We start from the raw sequence: 22,938 nt of genomic DNA, 5'->3' as shown, positions 1-22,938 counted from the left end.
CAGTACAAACTGTAATAGTTGAAAAAGTTTCATTGAGAGTTCCGTCTTTATCAGTTCTAAACTCTATTTACGTTCAAAAACTGAAAATATAGAATAAAAGATTTTGATTATGAACTATTGATACAAATAAATTGCCAAACAAAACAGAACTTTCATGTGAAAACTTTTTTTCTCCGTATGTTTTAGTATTTGTTAATACTTGAATTATATTTAAATAAATCTACATCAAAAATTCGAAAACTAAGTGGAATTCTCCGAAGATTGAATCTTGTATCTGGTCGAATTTTTTAGAAAATACAATATAGTAATACTGAGAATACTAAAGTTTGTTTTTCGAGACAATTGCGTAAAATGCTAATAACCTTTCATCTCGTTTAAGTTGATATGAGTTAGTATGTTACTTATAAACTCTTTGTCGATTTATACTTATACGTTTTGATAATGTTTGTCTTGAGTTTCCTACGAATTTCTTAAGTATGGGTCATTAATTTCGCCTAATTATTATTTGTAAACAGTGTTTATGATATTCAGATTTAGTGGGAAATTAGACAACTGTTTTATTATTATTCGTATGCTTTCTTTGTTTTATAGGTAATAAATGCGTGTGAGAGGTATTAAAGTTTTATTTGCTTTGTTTGAGATACATTGAAATGTTACAAGGAATATAATATTTAAAAGGCCTTAAAAAGTGATTAATTTGTATTGTAACTTTTAAATTATTGCTGAAATGCATAGGTTGTAGTAATTATATTTGATCTCGTTAGTTAATATATCTATCTACTAATTAACTTAATGCTACTAGTTAATTTAAAATACACAGTCATAATATCATAGGCGTAGCTCATTTTTTTTAAGGGGGACACTTAGTTTACCATTTAAAAAAGAAATCTAGTGATTTAAATTAATATAGGTTTTTCCTTTAAAAAAAATCAGTATATTAAATCATACCAACTGTACAGGGTACTTGTCAAGTCTGGAGTTATTTCTACAGTATTTCCAGCATATTTTAAAACTAGTAAAAATTTCCACTGAAAAATTTTACTCAATAATAGCCAAGAAAATTTAAGTTTTTAATTGAAAATTTAATCAAAGGAGGAATAGTTTCGTATTTTAATATATCGCCCCATCTTTAACCACAATGGCACCAAATTGATCTAAAAAAAATTTTTTTTAATGCATGTAATGGTTTTTCCGAATGTAGTTACAAGTTATGCCATTCACGTTGATCCTTTTTTCCCCTTAAAGCTTCAAAGCTTTTTTTTTCTAAAAACTCTGAAGTTTTTAAGACTTGGCAACTATACTGCCGCAGATTGCAATGCTAAAATCTTCTCCTGAGAATTTATTACTAGGTAAAACTTCATTTTTTAGTCAACCTTCTAGTAAAGTTGTGTCATTTTGAAGGCTTTTTTAATATTTTTTGCTAGAAATTTATCGTAGGAATGAGGAATTATGTGTAAACAATAACAAACTTCTAAAACCAGGGAGGAATACTAGAAACTCTCTATGTATTCTTAGACGGTGACGTTTACAGGACGATGTATGAACAAGCTTGATATTCTAGAAAGTTATATTATTCAGATTTGCATATAGTTTTAGTACTATAATAAGATTTTTCTGTATTTTATAAATTCTGAAATGTAGAGAGCCAAAAATTGGTTTAAAAAAAATATCACTACAAATAAAATGTGTGGGTTTTCATGTTTTTAAATTTCAGTCTCTAGCTAAAATTGGTTGGAACTACTGAATGAAAACATAAGTCATATTATAAAAAGTAAAATAAGATCATTAGACAGTGTGTTGTTTTGGAAAAATAAATTGGAAGTAACAACCTGGATGTTTTATCACTAATTTTAAATACGTCACCCATGCTTAGCTTTATATAGTTCTTTCTGAAAGTTTTATGTTTGCATTTAGGTATTAACTTAAGTTTTTGTTAAACTTATTGGGTTTTGTTAAATTTCACTTATCATGAATGAAATTTCACTATCATGAAAATTATATTTAATTTATCATGAATTTATTTAATTTCATTTTTCAGTAATGAATGTTAATCAGGTATTTCAACAATTATCTAGCAAGCATAAAATTTAGCACTTAATAATAGGTAAGATATTCGATTTTAATTCATTTTTTTAAAATCAATTTATTAATGTATCTCGATTTTAGATAAAACTCTTGAATTGCAGATGTTAAAACTTAAGATCTTACTATTTTATATATGAAACATAGTTTGTTTTTAATATTTAGATGAATACTCCACTCCAAAAAATTATGCCGACCAAAGCTGAGCTAATAAATTTATCCAGGAGTGGAAAAGCTGTTCATCTCAATTTCCAAGAAGTAAGATTATTAATGAATTTTTTGGTATTGTTTGAATTTTAATTAATCTCTTTTTTTTTCTTTCCATACCAACTAAAACTTTTTTCATTTATTCATAATTTTTTCCTCTTTAACTTTACAGCTTTAAAATTATTATTGTCTTTCACTTTAAATAATTATTATTATTTTCTTTAATTCTATAAGAAAGCAATAATGGAATAACTGCACATCAAGTTTATAGTCTGATTTGTATACCTTATCAGCCGGAGAAAATAAAATTATTTGCTTTCACCAGTTTTATGAATTTCACCAGTTTTATGTTTTTATAAATAAATTTCAGTAGTGTCCTAAACTTCTCTATGTACAAGGTAAACAGCAGTTTTTAAATAAAAATAAAGTCTGAACTGAAATAAGTGTTCAGTTTCTAAAAAACAATACAATTTCACTTATTTAAAAAAAAAAGATGTAAAAATGAAAGTTCCAGATCTGTAAATGTTTGTATAAATTGAGTACCAATATAATAAATTGTTTTCTTAAATTTTCCTACACTAGCTATTGTAAAACTTGCTCCATTTTTTTTAACTTGCTAAAAATAAAGTAACTATTCTTTCTCTTAAAAAATAAAAAAAAAATATGTAAATAAAATAAAAATTATTATTTTTAATTTGCATTTTCTTTTCTCTTATCAAGAGACTGTTTGTAGAATACTACCATCATCTTCATTAGTATCAGCATTCATACACAAGTTTTCACAAATTGTACAATTACAATTTTTACAAATTGTTGAACACGTTATGCTAGATTTTTGGCAATTGGTACAAGTTGTTTTACATCCTGGCTTTATATTTGCATAATCTTGATATCAAGTGTCTGGAGAACAGCTTTTTTCTTCATGTAAATAAGACTTAATCTGCCATACTTTATATTTTGCCATCTCTAATTTATAGCATTAAGAGTGTTATATGGATATATTTTAATTTGTAGACAGTTTCTACTGTTGAATGTAGATAAAACAAATAAAATTTTTTTAAGCAGATATGCAAAAGAATTGAAATAAGTTATCTTCATTCGTACTACCTGTATAATAGCTCCACAAAATTATTTACCCTGCATTATTCAGAATAGTTTCTTGGCTTCTCTAAACTTCTTGGTTAATGTAGGACAATCACGATACATTACTAAAGTAATTAAAGAAAACTTTTTCCATGTATTTTTGCAGAGTCAGACTTACTTTTCCTTTCTAATATCTTAACTGAATATTGCCAATTATCATTCAATTTTTTATTTTTTTAACTCTATACGAATAGAACATTTGAATTGATGGTTTTATTTGTTATAGCCATGCCATAGCTGGACAGATGATCTTCCAGTGTGCCCATTATCTGGTGTTGGCTTTTCTATCAACCAGAAATATAGAGCTGATGGCTTAAGATGGGAAGAACATGCATTTGAAGACAGGAGTTTTCATTTTAGGTGAGGATTGTAGATTGTGTAGTTTTTTTAAACTTTTATCTCTGATTTATTTAGTTTACTATTCTTTTAGTTTTTATTGAAAAGTAAGTTTACTAAATTTACTATCTGTTTTAAAAATCCTGGCAAATTTTTTCTTAAATGTCAACTTCAAACTGAGCTTATAGATAGAATCTATGCTATACATCTTTCATAGCAAATAAATTTCTTATTTACACACCATATTTTGTTGTTCAATGTGTTGTGTTAGTTAATCCTCTACTTTAAACTTCAAGATGGGGATATTTTTTATGAATTCAGTGTATAGGTCAATCTCTTAACTCACACTTCTTGAAAAGCAAATTTTTAATCAATTACAATGATACTACAAACTGAGTGTCTGAATCTGACATAATTGAGACATTTTAGATCCTTTCAAAAAATAATGTTAACTTAAAAGATCTGTCTATGTTTCTGATAAGTTTTATTTTCATTATATAAAAGTTTTGATTGTATTTTTTTAAAGACAATTTATACTTTGAAAAGTGTGGTATAGTGAGGTTAAAAAACGTTTATTCTGTTATTACAACCAGTAATTTATTGTAATCTTCTATTTTTATTTTAAGAAAAAAAAATAGTTTTTGTCCAAGTGTAAATTATCTGTAGACAAACTTTCATGCATGTTCTTACAATTAAAGATTGTTTCTTTAACCTTTATATGTTTATATGCATGATTAACTATAAAGAAAATTATGGATTTTGCATATAATTATGTTTTTTATAAATATTTTTTCTCTTAATTATAGGTTACTAAAACTAAATGATTGATGGTAGAATTTTGACTTCACATTTTTGGTTATTAGGAATATTTTTCATTATTAAAAATTTGCTTGGTTGTAACAGAATTTTTATTCAAATGAATATAAATCGATTCCTGTGTGTAAATGATAGAAATATTAACCTAGACTTTGTAGTAAAGGTTTATTTATGTATTTCTTTTTAGAACACACACACCTGCAACACACTAAGTGGTAAACACACTAAAAAAATTGGCAACACGACTCGAAAAAATATTTTTTTGGAATGATTTACAGAAAGTTAGTGCAGTACATTTTTAAAAAGAAAATCATTAGAGACTGAGAATATTGAATAACTAAGCTTTAAAGGAAAACTCATATAAAAAGTGCAAAAAATTAAGTTGATGTTACTGTTAGTGGAGAGATAATACAAAAAGTGTTTCAGATGTATTGGTTTGGACTGCAATTTCAGACAAATGATAATTTCCTTAAGACTTTGTTAAAAAAATCCATATTGGATGGTTTCAAGTATTTTTAAAACTTTTTCAAAGACATTACAATGACTTTGAAAAAGTTTTAAAACTGCTTACGACCACAGAATTTAAAATTTGATAACTAAATTTAAAAGGACACATTTCAATAAATATAGAAAGTTTGTTCATGTAATTCTTCATAGTGTAGCATGGAAATATAATCTAGTTTTTATCTGAAGACGTGTGGAATTCAGTATGATTTAAAAAAATCATTCTATAATTTCAGAAATTCCAATTCTTTGTTATCATTAATATATCTAAATATACTGAAATAAAATGTTCTCACTAATTAAGAAAACCAATTACAAAACTGGTTTAAAACATACAAAATGCCATTGAATAAAACCAAAACTGCAAAATATGAATCTACACCGACATAAATCAATAGGCATTCTATCCTCCCACCTCCCTTGTCTGTCAAAATGTAAACAAATTCCCAAAAACGTTGTAAATCATCTGCATAATCCTCGCAAAAAAGACAAACAAATGCAGTTTATATATTTAAATGCCCGGGATGAAAATAAAAACAAACAAACTTGGAATTGAAAGTGCATATTGAAGGTCTATGCCTGTGGGACATCATTCAAAATTATAATTGACTTCAACCACCATTTAGTGTTATTTAAAAGTTGAAGTAAAATGTTCAAATTCAAATCATGTCCAGGTGATCATGATCTGCCGACTCATTTCATATATGATACCATAGGCCATAAAGGGTGAATCCCATCTTCATGTATATTTGATCCACAATTCTGAAGGGGTCAAATAGAACTTATGAAAGACTTTTAAATTTTATTTCTGTGAGAAAAAATGTTTTGAAAAATTGTGTGAGAACCAATAAAATTGTAATCCTTTTTACAGATATGATGAGAATACATATTTCTATGGAGTATTTGATGGCCATGTTGGAACAAAGGCAGCCGATTTTGCTATGCAGCGCATGCCTGCTGAAATTCTTTTGGGTCAACTGAAAGGAAAAGAAAAAGATGAAGAGATCCATGAAGTCTTGCAACAAGCATTTTTAGCCGTGGAGAAAGGATTTTTTGAATCTATCGATGACTTGCTGGCTGAAAAAGAAAATCTGAGGTTACAACTTCAAGTAAGCCATAATATTTCGTAATTGTGTTTGCTTATTACTTTTACACTAGAAAAAAAAATTATAGCAAATACTTTTTATGATGTTTTTATCATTACATCCATCATTCAATTAAGCAAATAATGATAAATCATTCTTCATTAACTTTGAATGTATTCTTTTAAAGAAATATTGAAATTTTACTATAACTAATTAGTTTATTTTGTACATTTTGGTTAGTTTTTTGGCCAGGCTTACTCGTAATAATAATGAAACTTGGATAGTAAAATATTGCTTGCCTGTGTTGAAGCAAATTCTGATACAATAAAACCTTTCGGGAAGAACCCTTCTCTGTTCCACAGCATAATGGAGGTTGATTGCTCTTAGAGGTTACCCACATTGACTTCAAAATGTTATCGAAGGCTTATTGTAAGCGATTTTAATTTTACTCAGTGTCATTTTCTTGGTGTGAAAGTACTACTTGTGTTGGCTTCATGAAAACCGGATCGATGAATAAAATGTAGCGTCAATAAAAATGACCCCTAATTATGTGTAAAAACAAATTTACCAATTATGAATGATAGAACTATTTTAGATTTTCTCAGAAGTTTTTTTTCTCTGTTATATGATATATTTCTTTTGTATTTACTATCATTTTTTCAGTGTATTGTGGTGTTATATTTTTTAATTGAAATAAAATATGTAATATAATGCATAAATTATTAATATTAATTTTTTGTGTTTCGCTGTATGTTTTGACTACAGCACTGTCATACTGCGATATTAGAGTGGAATTTTTAAAAAGTATGTTTGAAAAACCTTGAAAAGGCAGAGAATTTTTTTCATATATTTGCATAGCAACCCTGTTATATTTCCTTTTTTTAAATGTACATTTATCGCAATGCAGCTTCTAGATTTTTTAAGCAGCAATTTAGCCTAGTTTTGCCATATTTGGTTATTAAAAGAATTTCCATGCCAAATTTTTCGTTGTGGTTTTTTTTCCACCTTGGCAACAATATTCATTTGGAACTTTTCAATAGAATATGAGCTAGGGTGCTCTAAGTAACATGAGTTTAATTTAAATCACCCCTGTATAATGACAACAATTGTCGAGTTCTCTTTGTGTGTATAGATGTAATCTAATTCTTTCTAATTCAATTGTCATAAGATCTAAAAAGCAACATATATCTTCCAATAAACTGTCTATATATGTAATTAAAGTTAACCTTTTGTGGGTTTTTTAGAAACTTTTTCAAAAGAGCAATTCACCAGAAATAGGAAACATTTTCTAGAAATTGAAAACACTGCAAATGAGCAAGTCATAATGGTGAATTTGGTAATTTTTTTTTAAATTTAAGGAATCAGTGCCTAGTCTTGTAAATGAAGGGGAATGTTTTTATTATTTAAAAGAAAAAAAAAGTAAGAGAGGAGATCATATTATGGGGCAGAAGCATTTTTAAATGATTGTTTAAAGAACTGTAGGTGAAGTATTATTTTTATTATGTTGGTATTGCATTATGTTGGTATTGCATTATGTTGTTATGTTTAATTAGCTTCTACAACCATGCTTTCAGATTCTTTGAATGGGTTCAACTCTTTTATGTATAACAATAATTCAAATCTTTTTAAGTATTCTATGTTCTTCTGTCATTCACTTGCTCCTTTAATTATACATTATTAATATTTAAAACCTAATAAACTTACTTTCGATAATTTATCAAAGTGTAATGTTTAAGGGATTACGTACTATAGAAGCTTTGAAGCAATTTCCTGAAGTGGTTGAAAGATTGAAGTCAGTCACAGAAGAAATACAAAGTGGTACAACAGCTGTTGTTGCTTTGATATTGAAAAATAAGTTGTATCTTGCTAATGTGGGTAAGTAAGATTGCTTTCAAAGTTCTCTGAAAAATTTTAGAGTTGTACTTATTCTGTACAAAATTGAAATTTACCTGAAAATAATAATAATAAAAATACAGTGACATACTGACATAAAAGTGACTATAAAAATTATCACATGATAAAGTTTTTATCAAACTAATGGAAAAAAGAAATTTACATCAAAATATAATAAAAGAACATTTTATTTGCAAAGTGAACTAGAAACAAAAATCTCTAAATAGAATCTCTTAATACAAAAGAAACAAAAATCTCTTAATAGTCGTCTTAATTTTCATTACATCTATATTTGACAACAAAACTTGGTAACAAGTTAAAATTTATAACTTTGCTTAAGCCCTCTAGAATTTGATACCAACGTTGCAAAAGTTTTTTGCTTCATGTTACTTTCTCATTTAAGAAAACATGGGAGAATTGTTTTTATTTTTTCATATATGAAAGCCTGCAACTTAAAGTTGGTATTAATGTTCAGAGTGTTAGACAATCTGATTATAAATTTGAATTTACGTTTACATATTTAGAGCCGTAAGTGCTGATGAAAGCTAAGATTTGCGGGTATAAAACAAGAGATCCATCATTTACATTCAACAAGGTATTTTAATTATTAAAAATCCTTTGATTAGAGTGTTTGGATTACAGTACAGATATTCACTGCATCCTCAGGCTTAAATCAAAATAAGTTTGGTTGTGTTACCACCCTGATTTGGCGAAAGAATAATTGCTCAGTTGTGAATGGATTTTGCGTCATTTAACAAAAAAGTTTTTAAAATAACAATAATATACAGTGAATAAGATAAAATTCATTTATAAGAATGGACAATTACAGCATATCATAAATTTTTTTATTTTCATACCTAACTTATTGGAAATTCTCCCCTGAAACCGAAAATCCGATTGTTTTTTTTTCGGCAAATGTTAATTTATTTAGTTATTAAACATTTAAATTGCCCCAAAAGGCCGTAAGTGATGCAATCAAAAACGACCCCTGATTGGTTATGACGTCAAATGTGCCGAAGGGAAACGTGCCGTCTCCATCCGCTAAGGCTATTTCAATGCTCTTTTAGTTTTGATATCACGTATACCGTATGAACATCCTTTGTAAATTATCAGTAAAAATTTTGTGAATTAAATTTACAGTTCTGAGAGTGTGTGCAAAATGAAAGAAAGATTTTAAAACTTCAAACGTTGTTATTTATCATTAAAATATCTGAAGAAATGATTATGTATCTCTTTACAGCGAATCAACATTTCTTTTCGGCTGAAATCAGTAGTGTTAAAGTTCATAGAAAATACTATTTCATTCCACTTACTTTTAAATTAAATTAATGCTTCATTACAACCTAATTACTTAATTAAAATAAGTCGCAGATTGGATAGAAATTTTATACATTTTGATATAGGATGGATGATTTTATAATTCGTTATTGCATTAAAACGAATCAGTATTTTCATAAATCTAGTCCATTGAAAAATATCAGTCCATCATCGTTACAATTTATGTGCTAATGATCAAAAATTCAAATAATGTAATTTAATGTTGCTTCCTTAATTTATTTATTTATTAGCTACTAGAGTTGAAGGGTTTTCTTTTTAAGTAAATACTTACTAATGCAGTTTATGTCATCTTTTTTTGTTTGTTTCACTATGTATTAAATATTTAAATACAAATTAACGCTTATATTTATTATTCCTAGCTTAAATAGGAATTCCGTTACAGTTCGAAATTATTTTTATTTTTAAATTTATAAATTTTAATTCCTTTTTCTGCAATATAGTATTAATAAAGTATGCTTATTGTTAATTTCTCTCCTTATTTTTGCAAGCTATTTGTCAGTGCTTGCAATGAAGAATTCTAAAATAGTAAAATTAATACATTATACATTTTTAATTCAAAAAATTTAATATAATAGTTTTAAAAAAATCTCAGGTTATGCATACGGTATAGCCGAAAACGTATCAACACTTTCAAGAATCTAGTCCATTGAAATATATCTGACCATCATCATCACCATAATCTAGTTATACTTAAAATTTCACTTAATTTCTCATTTATCCATATCTAATTAACTTATTTATCCACAAAATTTCAGCGAATATCATTAAGCTGGAAGTTTTTGTTTCACTAAAGCTAGAGAACAAAAATAAAAAATTAACTTATACAAAATGGAAAGAAATTCTAATGCACATTCTTTATTATTTATTAAATAATTAAAAAATAAACAGTAATGTTGATATTTTTTCTCAATATTTTTATTCTTTGAGTATATAGGAACTTTGCTAGGGCGAAAAATTATTTTTATTTGCATTTATAAAATTGTATTCCTACTTCTGCAATAAAGAGCTAAATAAATGCATATGCTAGATTTCAAATACTCTTATAACATAGATTAAGGCAATTAAAGTAAAGTTAATAGAATCTGCAGGAATATATATATATATATATATATGTATATATATATATATATATATATATATTTATACAATATATATGAATTTAAAACTTTTGCTGGGATCACAAGTTTTGTAAGAGGCTACTGCTATGAATACAATTACATGCTTTGAATTCACGCTAGAATAAATAGATAAAAATTATCAATAACTTAAGCTGTCCTACATTTTAAAATCTAAAACTATTTATTCTACATAAGAAATTGATCCAACATTTCTTTCACTTAAGATGAAAATAAATCTTCCAAATGAACTTGAAGTATACATTAAAATTAAGATTGTTTAAAAATGAAAAAACGAAGTTATTTTGTATTTATAACGCATCATTTATAAGCAATACCATGGACTTTTTTTATTGAACTAAAAAATCTTAAATATTCCAAGCTACAAAATTTCGTCAAGTATTAACAATGTTTCAGTGGGTACCACTGAAATTTAACATTATAAAAATACGTTATATCAAATCCACATTTTTATTAAGCGATATTAAGGCGCAATTTTTTATACAGATAGCTTTAGACCATCTAAAATGGTTGGATTTAATTAGAAAATTTAAACGAAAGCAAGAACGTATTGGTTTTCATAGAACGGCTATTGTAAGTGAACGGCAGATGGACAAGTGTGACGTCAGTTCGTGAATAATCACGTGACTCCCCGTTTCAGGCGAAAACGAAAGTAAGCGTTTTTTGATTGAAAATAACTAAATAAATAGCTTTCTTAGAAAAGTAATAAAATGTTTTCTGGGAGTTTTGAGGGATTCTGAATGCATTAAAATTTAAAAAAAATTTGACTGTAATTGTCCATTATTAAAAACAAGTTGGTTCTTTAATTTGTTTTTAACATCATAAATATTCATTTTGAAACTCGGAAAGGAAGATTCTGAGAAAAAATAGATATAAAAAGTTGTATTTTGTAATTTTGTGAAAAAACTTTTTACTGAAAATTTAACGAAATAAAATTAAAGTTATGTATTGTGTTAGTTTTCTAGTAATCAGGCTCTGAAACCTTTACATGCATATATGGGGGGAACGTTACTTTTAAAAAATTGCGAGTAAAAGTACAAGTACTTTAGGCGAAAGTAACGAGTAAAAAGTACAAGCACAAAACAAAAAAGTAACGATTTTAAAATACATTTCAAGGAAATGAAAAATTCAAAATAACCTTAAATTTCTTTAAAAAAATTTAAAGAAAATTTTAATTCTAATTTAAAATGTAATAAATTTTAATTAAAATGTATAAAACTTTAAAATGCATGAAAATATTTAATTATATTATTTGTTTTTGATTTATCAGTTCCCAAATTTAGAAATGATCTTTCATAAAGATTGCCTGATGGGATACAGTTTTTAAGCGAATTAATTATTAAATTCCATCCAAATTAAAGACCATTCATGATGTGCCTAGGATAACCACAGAAATTTTTTTCTCTGGACAGTTACAAATAGAAAAAAATGAATAAAAATACTTCTAAAAATAATGTTTTTTTTTTTTTTTTTTTTAAATTTTAAAAAGTACTTTTATTGGTGTTATTCTAAGTTTTCAAATAAAATTTCAATAATTTGTTCAATTCTGCTAAACCAAAGGTTTTTAGTATGAAGTTCAGTTTTTCAATTTTATTTCTCAACTTCATAGTAAAAATAAATAAAAATTATAATAAGTACTTTAAATATAGTATGAGCAGTTGAAAACGAATATTGTTTTACTGTCGTATTAATATTTTATAAAACGCAAATCTGTAAGTTGTTTACTGCATTAAATTTAATGAAAATAGAAAAAAATAGAAATTAAATTTAATAAAAAACAAAATATTTTATGTCGTAAAATAAAATTTTTTAAATTATTATCACAAAAATTTTTTCTCATAAAATTAAAAAAAAGTAACATTGGAAAATTACAAAATATAATTTTTAATTTATTAGATTTTAAAGGAGGGGGATGCGAATGCTTTCCTTTGATCCTTCCATCAATGCCATACCATTGTTAGTATCCATACCATGATCAATCCAATTTTTTCATTTTTATTTTCAAAATGTAAAGATTGATACTACATACATATTTAAAAGAGTATCTTTCATCTGTTTTCAATTTTTAGAACAGAGAGGAGTGTATTAAATCTTAAAATGTTTGACTGGCAAATTAGTTGTCAAACAAGGCAGATCCTCTTCTTTTTTTTATTACACAGATTCATCACCGTGGTTGGCATCGTCAATGGAGGGATGTGTTTTTTCTTCTTTCTCACCAATTTACAATAGGGATGAAATTTACTCTACAGATTCCAAAAATGTTTTTTCAAAGAGATTTTCATAACTGATTGATTGGAAGATAAGCAATCATATCCAAAGATAAGTCTGGAGACAACTGGATATTGAGTTGGGGGGTGCCTCGTGACTTTCGGATTCAGGTTTCTCGCCAGTATTGCTGTATTTTTCTGCCAGTAAAGAAGTTTCATTCCCCCCCCCACCAAGTTACACAGTTTTAATAAAAGGCCTCTTTTGTAATAAGGCGAGGAAGATGTTTGGTAGCCTTGACATTTAGCATAGGGTGTTGGAAAAGAAAACAGAGATTTGTCTGGTGTAAATATTCAAATATTTCAACAAAAAAAAAAATTAAAAAAAATTTTTTTGAGGAAATTTTTATAACATTTCAGAAAAAAAGTAAAAATTTCTTTAGACATTCTTATTACAAAGACTTTTTTCCTCAAAAAAGTAAGGAAAAACCACTATAAGTATGTACTTTTTACTTTCGTTACAAGTAAAGAAAATAAAAGTATTTTAATGTATGTTTCAATGTGTTATTACAGTAAGGTCTATGTATAATGAGGGACTCTAATAACAGAAAATGCTTGCTAAATCTGATCATTCGCTTAATCCAAATTCAAGGTTTTTACAAAAAAATTTAACATTAAAAAAAAAACTGCCATGATTCTTTATTGAAAAATAAAAAAAATATTTCATTGACGTTTCTATAGCATTACAAAATTTTTTTTCATATAATTTTCTTCTTATAAAACACTTAAAGCTTTAAATGTTTCATCATCTGTATATTTTGCTGAAAAAACTTTTCTCAACATTTTTAAAAAGCTGGTTTTCAATAAAAAGTAGATTGTTTCGCAATTGCAATTTAATCTTTATTCTCAGCAATGCTGTATGTTTTAAATAAATAGAAATAAATAAATTATTGTTTTTAGGAGACAGCAGAGCGCTTCTCTGTAAAGAAGATGAGAATATGAAAACGTCTATTGTGCAGTTGAGCCCAGATCATATATTTAGTAATGAAGACGAACTGCTAAGGTTATCTCAGCTGGGATTAGATGTTGAGAAAATCAGAAACCAACAAAAATCTGGTTTACAAAACTGTACTCGTTGCATTGGGAACTACACTGTGAAAGGAGGATACAAGGAATTTGATAATCTAAGGTGAAATTATTTATATCAATTAGTTATGTTACATTTTTAGGGGGAATTAAATGTTCTCTGTTGCCTTATAAAGTAGATAATTGAGGAAAAAAGCTTTGATTTCACCTTCATTATTAATTACAAGGGTTTTCAAACTGTGCAGCATGGCATCTGATGAAGAAGAATTAATATATGATGGGGAAGGGTTCAGGTTAACTAAAAAATGTATGAAAAGCTTAAAGTAGTTAGTAATATCATTGCATATTTCTTTACATTTAAACAGTTTTTATTTTTAAATAATAAAGACAAGAAGAGACTATTATGATTACTATAAAAATATTAGATTTAAAAAAAAATTAAGTTTGAAATTTTCTATGCATGATCTTAAATTAAGGCTAGTAGGAAAGTAGAAAGTCTGGCAAGCTACTTTAGATTCCTAATGATAATGATAAACTTCTCTGGCTAGTGTATAATACTTATAGTGATCGATATATATAAAAGCAGGAATTTCATGTGTGTAAATTTCTCCTGTTAAAAAAAATGCTGTCGGTTTCAAAGCTGCCTGCTTCTAATTTGAATTAACATACCTTCAAATGCAAGTGTACACTTGTGAAACGCTAAAAGAATATGTACATGTTGTTCCAATCGAAGGGAATATACTTTGATTTGTAGGTTTTGATTTACTTTGTTTCGTATAGGAAATAAAAGAAGAAAATCGTTGATATTTGATAATTTAGTAGCATTTCTTAAACTAAATATCATTGTTGAGAAAGGCATAAAAAGTTGGAGGTTAAAAAAAAAATTAAAAATAATTGTTTTGAATAACTTATGTTGACATAAATTAATATATATCTTAATAATTTCTCATGTTTAAGTAATCCAATTTAAGTTAGAGAAATCTGTTCAGTTTTGGGCGTTAGAGAATATTGGGATGTTCTTGGATAGGCTTACTACTCTTGGAAAAGCGTATCATACGAAAATATCTTAAACATTTGTAATTAAGATAGCAAAAAAAGTACCACTTAATGTTTATAATTCTCATCACCTCTTTAAATAACTTTTTATATTTTACTGATTGTATTTGAATTTATTCATTTCACTACTTTTAGTGATGCTCAAGATGAACCTATTATTGCAGAACCAGATATTGTTGGAGGAATCAAAATGGATGAGAAATCCAAATTTCTTCTCTTAATGTCTGATGGTCTATATCGATCATTAGAAGAGGCAACGGGATCCTTAAATGTAAGTCAATGAATTGGGTAACTACACAATTATTAACTACTACATTTCGTTTATGCTCTTATGACATTTTAATATGTCACTGATTCCTTTTAGGTAAAAATATTTCTGTGTTGTACATGTAGATAAATTACGATTTCCAATAATTGTTACTATCTCATAAAATTTCAAGAAATTTTTTAAAATTTTCATATGGTCCATCTATAACCATTTGATGATATTCCATCAGTTAAAATTTTGACTGACTTCTGTTTGGCTAGGACTAAACTTAGTACTTTATAGCTCATATAATATAACTGACTTTGCCAATGTCATCACATGAATAAAATGGCCTGGCCACATTATCAGGCTAGAGAAAGACCAAGCCAGAAAAACACTCTTTAATGTCAGACCAGCTGGCACACAGGGAAAGAAAAGATTAAATCAAAAATGGATTGATGGTTGAGAACGTTGTTTCAGTCATGAAAAACCAAGAACATAAGTGATAAGATTAGCCTGATGAAGGCTTATTGAAAAGTTCAATTTTGACCCTGAACTGTTAAAGTAAAAAGAACTTCTGAAGGGAAAAGCTTTATTAATTAGGAATTAATTTTTAAACTTTTTTAAATTAGATTACCTTATAAACCTGAAAAAAACATTATTTTTAGATTAATGTTTGTGTTGAATTTTTATTACTACTGTTTCTTCTGCTTAGGTCAATGCAATGCTTGTTAATATGGTGTTAGAGCAATTCTCTGAGCAGTCTACTCTAAATGGGGTGGCACAGGCTGTTGTGGATAAAGTTCTCCGCATCCACCATGATGCTTTTCTGAGGGATACTCACAATCCAAGACGCTGTCAAAAAAGAGATGATATCACACTAATGGTGAGTATTTTATAATTCTGATTTTTTTATGTGAAGAAAGAATTAGATTTTGCCAAGTTAATTACTAATGTTAAAATAATCTTCTGATAAAGCATACATGTTTATTTTTGTATGTCTGAACCTTGTAATATTGAAAGTTGAAAATTTCTTAACATAGATGCATTTCTGAAGTAGCAGCTGTGAAACAATTTGAGAACCAAATTTTAGGGATTCATAGCCTTTTCTGAAATCTTAAGTTTCATTCAGGCATTATTTTTATGACGGAAATTACAAAACTGTTAGGTTTGGTATATAATAAGTTTTAAGGTTTGAAGCAACCTATAACAATTTAAACTTAAGTTTTCATAAAGTCCCACAGTTGACTAATCATAAGATACAATTTCTAGTAGATCAGTCAAGTTAAGCATGACTGGCACCAGTCAGCGATTGTGTGGGTGATTACTTTGATCAGTATGCAGAGGAAACAAAGGCGAGTGGCATTAAATTGTTCTACCCTGAAGTGCTTGACTTCACAACCAAGTTGTTAGGCTATCAAAGCAGGGTACTTTCTCCTCTATTAAAGTATCGAAATTGGGAGGGTATTCCATCGAATGATCCTCAGAGATGTTTCTCAGACTGTTGCCTGTAGCTAATAGTGCAGTACTAGTATGATGTAAATAGAGTACTACTACTGCAGTTACAGAAATTGAATCTGTTTAACCTTGGTTAGCGCAACCATCTGCTCTCTCGCAACAGTTTAAAAATTAAAAACCATGTTCTTTTTTCTTTAGATTTTTTTTGAGAGTCTGTATTTCTTTAATTGATTTCAGAGAAAGTTATTATTCCAAATTTTAGTTTCTATGAAAAGTTTTGCAGCTGTGCAAAAAAGTATGATTTAAAGATTCACAACTTTATTTTACAATTTTAAAAATAAACATAGAAAATTTTCTTTAATGTTCAAATGGTAATGGTTAGAATACCATCTGGGGTTGTTAACCGGTTTTACCCCTGCATCATATTTATAGGACAGCTTCTATTTTCTGAAACATATTTTGTGGTTGGAATATTGTTTCAGTTTTGTCATTTGTCTTTGAGAATTAAAAAACTTTCTTCCACCATAATTTATTAATGACGTAGGTTTATGTGACTTGATATAAAACTATGAGGATCTGGTACTTTTTTGAACAAAATGATGGCTAACATTAGAAAATAGCCTCTTATTTTAATATCATATATTATGACACTTATTTCATTAAGCCAATTTCTGTATTACTTTAGCATAAAAATTTGTTATAAAACTGGTTAAGAAGATTAATATTTTTGAAAAATGAAAAATTGTTTATGTAATCAGAATCTTTTTTTTAAAATTTAAATTCTATGTTTACAGGATGTGTAGCGTTTTTAAAAAGCGCTTAAATGTGCTTATTTTAGATTTTCGTTTTTAAAAGCCCTTGAAGGTGCTTTTTTCCATTGGTGTTTTTAAAAAGTGCTTAATTTTCCCTTTTCCGAAATGTGATATTTTTCTTTACCATGTTGATTTTCACCACAAATTATGCAAAAAGACATTGTCCTACTCAAAGTTTTCGCAATTAATTAAACCCCAATCTATTTCGCCTTACCGCCAGTCTGTAGTGTATGGAAACACCATTTGTTTGACGAAATACTTGCAGGTCTGCTCTTGCGTATACTGAGCAGGATTCAGTGGTAAGGATTTTTGACTCTCATGTGCAACCCTGCTGCGTTTTGCAAGAGATTCTCAATTTCAGACTTCATTTTCCGCCCTCTGTAATAGAATCGAAAAATCTCTCGAATTATTGCTGATTACGGGGACCAACTAAAAATTCTCAACTTTTTTTTTCTCTATTAGCGATAGAAAATTTCATTTCTCTGTTAATTTCATCGTTTGTGTTGTGCCGTCGTCTTCGTCGCTGTAAATAAAACCGGATAAAACCATCAATTGTCAAAAATTTGCCAACCCTATCTAATTATGATCTTTTTCAAAGTGCTTAAAAATCTTTTTTGAGTGCTTGAAAAGTGCTTATTTTTTGTTGAAAAATTTGGCTACACACCCTGGTATATTTTAATTATTATATATTTTTTTAAGTTTATCTACACCTATAACACTAAAATAAATTTCATTTTTCTTTTTAAGGATTCATATTTAAATAGTAATTGCAAGTAGCAAGTTTACAAACAAAAGATAACAAATCTTATACTTATTAGGAATACCAGAAATTTTGTTAATGGAAGAAGAGAAAAACTAACATTTATGAATCTTTCAACTTATTCTTTAATTCAAAATATGAATCCATTTCCAAAAATTGATTACTTCCTTCAATAAAATATTAGTTGCAGGGTTTTTGTAGTTATCCCGATACAAAATATTTTGTCCTTGTTTATCTTCATTTTTAGCTTTTTGTCCTAATATTCCTAATTTTTGTGTGCATTTAGAAAATCCCATTTTTTAAGAAAACCAAATGTAATTTTTCAAAAAATTATTTTGAAGAATCAAAAGATTTGTAATTTTAATTTATCTTTTTATTTTAATTAATAACACTAGCTAAATACCATAGTTTCAATTTAAGGATAGTAAGGACGGTCTACTGATTCGATGTAGACATGGTTCATGCATATAATCTTACCCACAAGATTCATCGTTTCAACTTTTATAAATTAAATTAGTCTACGAAAAGAAAACTCAATTACCAATATAACATAAGCAAATGTTGATGATGATGATTTCAAGGATTATATACTTTCTTATTTTTGTCAGGAAATGCAGTGAAAAATCTTGTAATATGAAGTTTAGTAGTTTCACAATCTCATTTCATTTTAAAGAATTATAGATTCCAATCAACAATACTGTAATATCAAATTTTTAAATTAGGGGAATAACATTTTTAAATGATCGTAAGGATCAACCACTTAAATTTCTTTAGTTCAAAAATGTTAAGCTGCATTCTCATTATGTTTTTGTTTCAAAGTTATTTAAAACCTACTTTAAAATTATTTGATTAAAGTAGGTCATCTTGAGCTTCATTACAAATTTTAATTATATATTGGGTTTGGAAAGATGTAATGTATCATTCTTCCCTAGACTCCAGTCCTGCTATTAATAAATTAATATTTTTTTTATAATTGTATTTTATTTAACAACCCTAATCCAAAACTACACATTTAATATATATATATCATAACAGGTTTACACCCCTGTTATTTTTGGTTGATATTAGTTCAAGTGAAGAGAAGTCATCAGTCGTTAAATTCTAATCAGGCTTTATTCAGTTGACAACTGGTGAAAACAGAAATCTCACCCACTCTCCCAGCTGGAGGGGGGTGGACAAACATTCGGACAATTCCGGCACAGCTTATCAGGTCTACGTCATACTTCAAAAGACATGCTATCGTTCCTGCATTAAATACTACAACAAAGGGAGGCAAAAAGTCCATTCCTTGTATTATATGTAGTATTATATTGTCCATTAACAATCACACATCATCGAAAATCGTTTAATACTTCCTAATATGGAAGTGAAAGAGGGAAAGATTTTAAAATATCTCCTCCTTTGAAACATAAATCTAATTATAATTCATTAGTATCTCTACACCTATTCTTTACCAACGACATTTTATGAAAATGAAAGAGTTTCAATGCTGTTATTAATACAAAAATATTTTTTATAATTTTTGTATTATATATATATTCCTTATCTATTTTTGATAGATAAGAAATTTCAATTGTCCCCTTCCCAATGCTCACAGTACTTCAATAGGATCTGCCAGCAAAGTTGTCGAAGGTGACACTTCGGAGCACAATAATACACTGTCTGGTATTAACTCCATTGACAGCTCTTTTCTTGACGGAAAGACACCATTTTTCATGAATGACGCCACTTCTTTGACGAGCACGTCCGAATCAGCCGGGCCACAAGTTTTGTTTCAGTCTGCAACAGATATGTCCTTGGACGAGGAGGGTCGAATCAAATCTTACGTTGACTTCTCTGATTTCTATTCTGCTGTTGCAAAGGCTTATGAAGGAGGCCTAGTTCCAAAAGATTGGTTAAAACCTGAATGTTAGTGAATGATTTGTAATATAGTGACTGTTTATATCGACCCATTATCATTATGCTAAGATGTCTCTAAAATTATTCAATGTTATAGCTTTCTATTTTATTGTAATTTATGAATAAATTTTTATAAGAAATAGATATTTTACATGAGTTGTTCATATTTATTTAAATTTAAAAACAAAGAAATGTTGTGATAAAGTGCCATTTAATCTAATTTACTAAAATTAATCTTTTTAAAACAAAGTATCAATGTGCTTAAAGGTTGTTAAGGTGTTTCGATTGTAGCGCTAGCCATATTTGCTAACCAGGCTAAATTGTTTTTCTTACAAAAAGAAAAAAATGTTTTTTTTTTTGGCTTTTGTTTCATAACTTACTATTCCTATTTAATGTACATTTATTTAAATTTATTTCACATATGACTGTTTAGTAAAAAATACAACTAAAATTTATGATGAAATTTATTAAAAATTGCGCACCTAACTATGCAACCTAAAATTATGCAAAGTGTAATACTTAAACTTATATAAAATAAATAGCTGTGTAAAATAAATAGCTATTCAGATGAAACAATCACCGTTACAAGTTTTATATCTAATAGCTCTGTGACATATTCAAATTAGAATCATACACTGAAGTCATAATGACAGCAAAAGCAATTAATTACAAATATTTAACAACTAGAAATTACAAGCAATCATTCGCAAAATTCTTAGGACAGGACAGTCTCACAACTGATATAATCTAAAAAAAACTATTATCTCATAAATAATCTATCTAAACAAGACCCTAATCAAAGGAGGGAAGACTTGTTCCAAGGCTCAGATCAACTGATTGTTGTCAAAATTTCTTTCCAAAAATTTTTTTAATTTGACTTTTAAAAAGAAAATTAATAAGAATTCCTTGATAACAACATAAAGAATACAATTTTGAATGAAGGATTTTCAAAAATTCTACAAAATATAAAAATAAAGACTTTTTGCACTTCGCGAAAAAAGTCAGCAAAAAATCTCAGCGTAAAACGGGAGTCCAGCATTCTAAGTTTCCACTGCAAATTTGCATATCTTTTGCCCTTTTTCTATTACAGTTAGGAAAGATATTTTCATGTTTCAAATCATGTCATATGAATTGAAAGATATTTCTGCAGAATTTTGACTTATAATTTTCTAAAATAAAACCTTGGTATGCACAAATGTTATAAATCCTTTTTATGAACATATATTGTGCACTGCAAGATAAAATTTAAAAAAAAGCTTTTTACGAGGAAGTATTGAACTATTCAAAATTAATTCCTTTCAATATTCACAAAAAAATATAACTAAGATCTAAAGAGAAGTTAAGAGGTCAAAATATTAAGTTTTATCGTCATATTTATATTATTTCATTTTTAATTTTTAGTTATCTAAGCTTTAACTTCTGTTTTCCCATTAAAATCATTTTTTTATGTATTGTTTAGTTTCAGTTTCGAATAAAATATAAAACAAATTAAGAAGAAAAATCAGTTAGCAAGATAGTTTAACCATTGTTTCTTTCTTTAAATTTATTACATTAGAAACAAAAATATATTGATACTTATTTTAAGTTTTACACTACTGAATAAATTTATAATAATGGACATTTTTCTACATACAACTACTTTAATTAACAACATTTGCCTTTTTAATTTTTTTCAAAGACAAAGTTTATTTACTAAGCATTTTTATTTTTGTTTCTTGAGAGTTTTATTATTTAAAGAGCTGAAATATTATTAATTATAGTGATGAAATTGATGTTTCAATTCTAATTATTTACTATAAAACCAGAAATTTTTGCCTAAAAGTACTGCAAGCCTATTTCAATCTAGCTCCAATTCATCCTAGCTGTACTATAAATTCTGAATAAACTTTTCTGAAAATTCAAGCCAAATCCTATAATACTACATTAGATTCTTCAAAATAATAATAATTATATGTTTTGTTCCAGAAGTAGAGAAATTTGGTAATTTTAGTTGAATTAGTTTTATTCATAGAGCTATGTAGCATAAAAAAATTAACTTACAAATTATAATTCTAAGTAGTTTAAAATTATTACATATAACTATTTTAAAGCTGTGGCTCTCAATTGTTTCAAAAGTGCAAAATTGCTACTTATTGCTCCATATATACTATTATTGCAATCTTTGAAAGAAAAAAAATAATTAAAGCAAATCACTTTTTTTTTATTTCTGCTGCTCTTTAAATTATCATATCAATTTTTAAAAGAAATTGGCCTTTTTGGCTAGGTTAAAATCTAATAACTAACTATATCTAAGTCCTAAATATTTTGGAAACCAGATCCCAAAGCAATATTTTGGCAATAAATTGGCTTGAGATTCTACCACAATTCTTCTTTCTGATTTTTGACTTTTTCAAACTTAATATTTTTTTTATACAATTTTTGTTTGCCCAAGAAAATAACCAAATAAAAGCTATATGAGCTAATCATGTGTATACAAGCTTAAAGCTAATTGGCTAAAACTTTAAATCCATTAATTGAGGTCAAACAATGGCAGTTCAGATATTTCAAATTGCCATGCTTTATGATAATTAAGTTACCAGTTTCTAAAATTTTACTAAGATTCTGTTTTTAGTTGGTTGCAGTTAAAATGTGACATTTTTTGAACTTTTTAAGAACTTAAAGTATGCAATTAATACAACTTCAACTTAAAGCACTATATTGAAAAGAAAATGTAGATGATTGAAAAATTCTACCATTACTGATTAATTTGTAGTGTGCACTGCACTTTTTAAGATTTATAAAAATTACTAAAGTTGAATTTTGATTCTCTCAGTTTTTCAGCTCAATTGCTTCCAATTAGGACTTCTATTAAAGTAAATTATAAGGTGTATAAAATA

The 22,938-nt window shown here is 27.3% G+C and overlaps 1 protein-coding gene across 5 annotated transcripts; it reads left to right on the top strand.

Annotated features, from left to right (window-relative positions):
• Window position 1: 1 nt before the first annotated feature.
• On the top strand, window positions 2–20,206 carry LOC107447549 (TGF-beta-activated kinase 1 and MAP3K7-binding protein 1). Of its 5 annotated transcripts, XM_087167580.1 has the most exons (10): window positions 106–388; window positions 2,039–2,104; window positions 2,248–2,340; window positions 3,659–3,792; window positions 5,960–6,197; window positions 7,910–8,048; window positions 13,705–13,933; window positions 15,022–15,157; window positions 15,849–16,019; window positions 19,723–20,206. In XM_087167580.1, exons 3-10 carry the CDS (start codon window positions 2,248–2,250, stop codon window positions 20,074–20,076), a joined length of 1,494 nt encoding a protein of 497 aa, XP_087023706.1. In that variant the 5' UTR covers window positions 106–388; window positions 2,039–2,104; the 3' UTR covers window positions 20,077–20,206. The 5 variants fall into 5 exon arrangements, with proteins under 5 accessions (XP_087023710.1, XP_087023711.1, XP_087023709.1 ...); XM_087167584.1 differs by lacking the exon at window positions 2,039–2,104 and having other exon boundaries at window positions 2–392; XM_087167585.1 differs by lacking the exon at window positions 2,039–2,104 and having other exon boundaries at window positions 17–175.
• Window positions 20,207–22,938: the final 2,732 nt, after the last annotated feature.

The sequence above is a fragment of the Parasteatoda tepidariorum genome, chromosome 7, assembly GCF_982258835.1.
Source record: "Parasteatoda tepidariorum strain Cologne lab strain chromosome 7, Ptep-v5.0, whole genome shotgun sequence".
NCBI lineage: Eukaryota > Metazoa > Arthropoda > Arachnida > Araneae > Theridiidae > Parasteatoda > Parasteatoda tepidariorum.
This window is presented reverse-complemented; position numbering and strand designations above follow the sequence as displayed.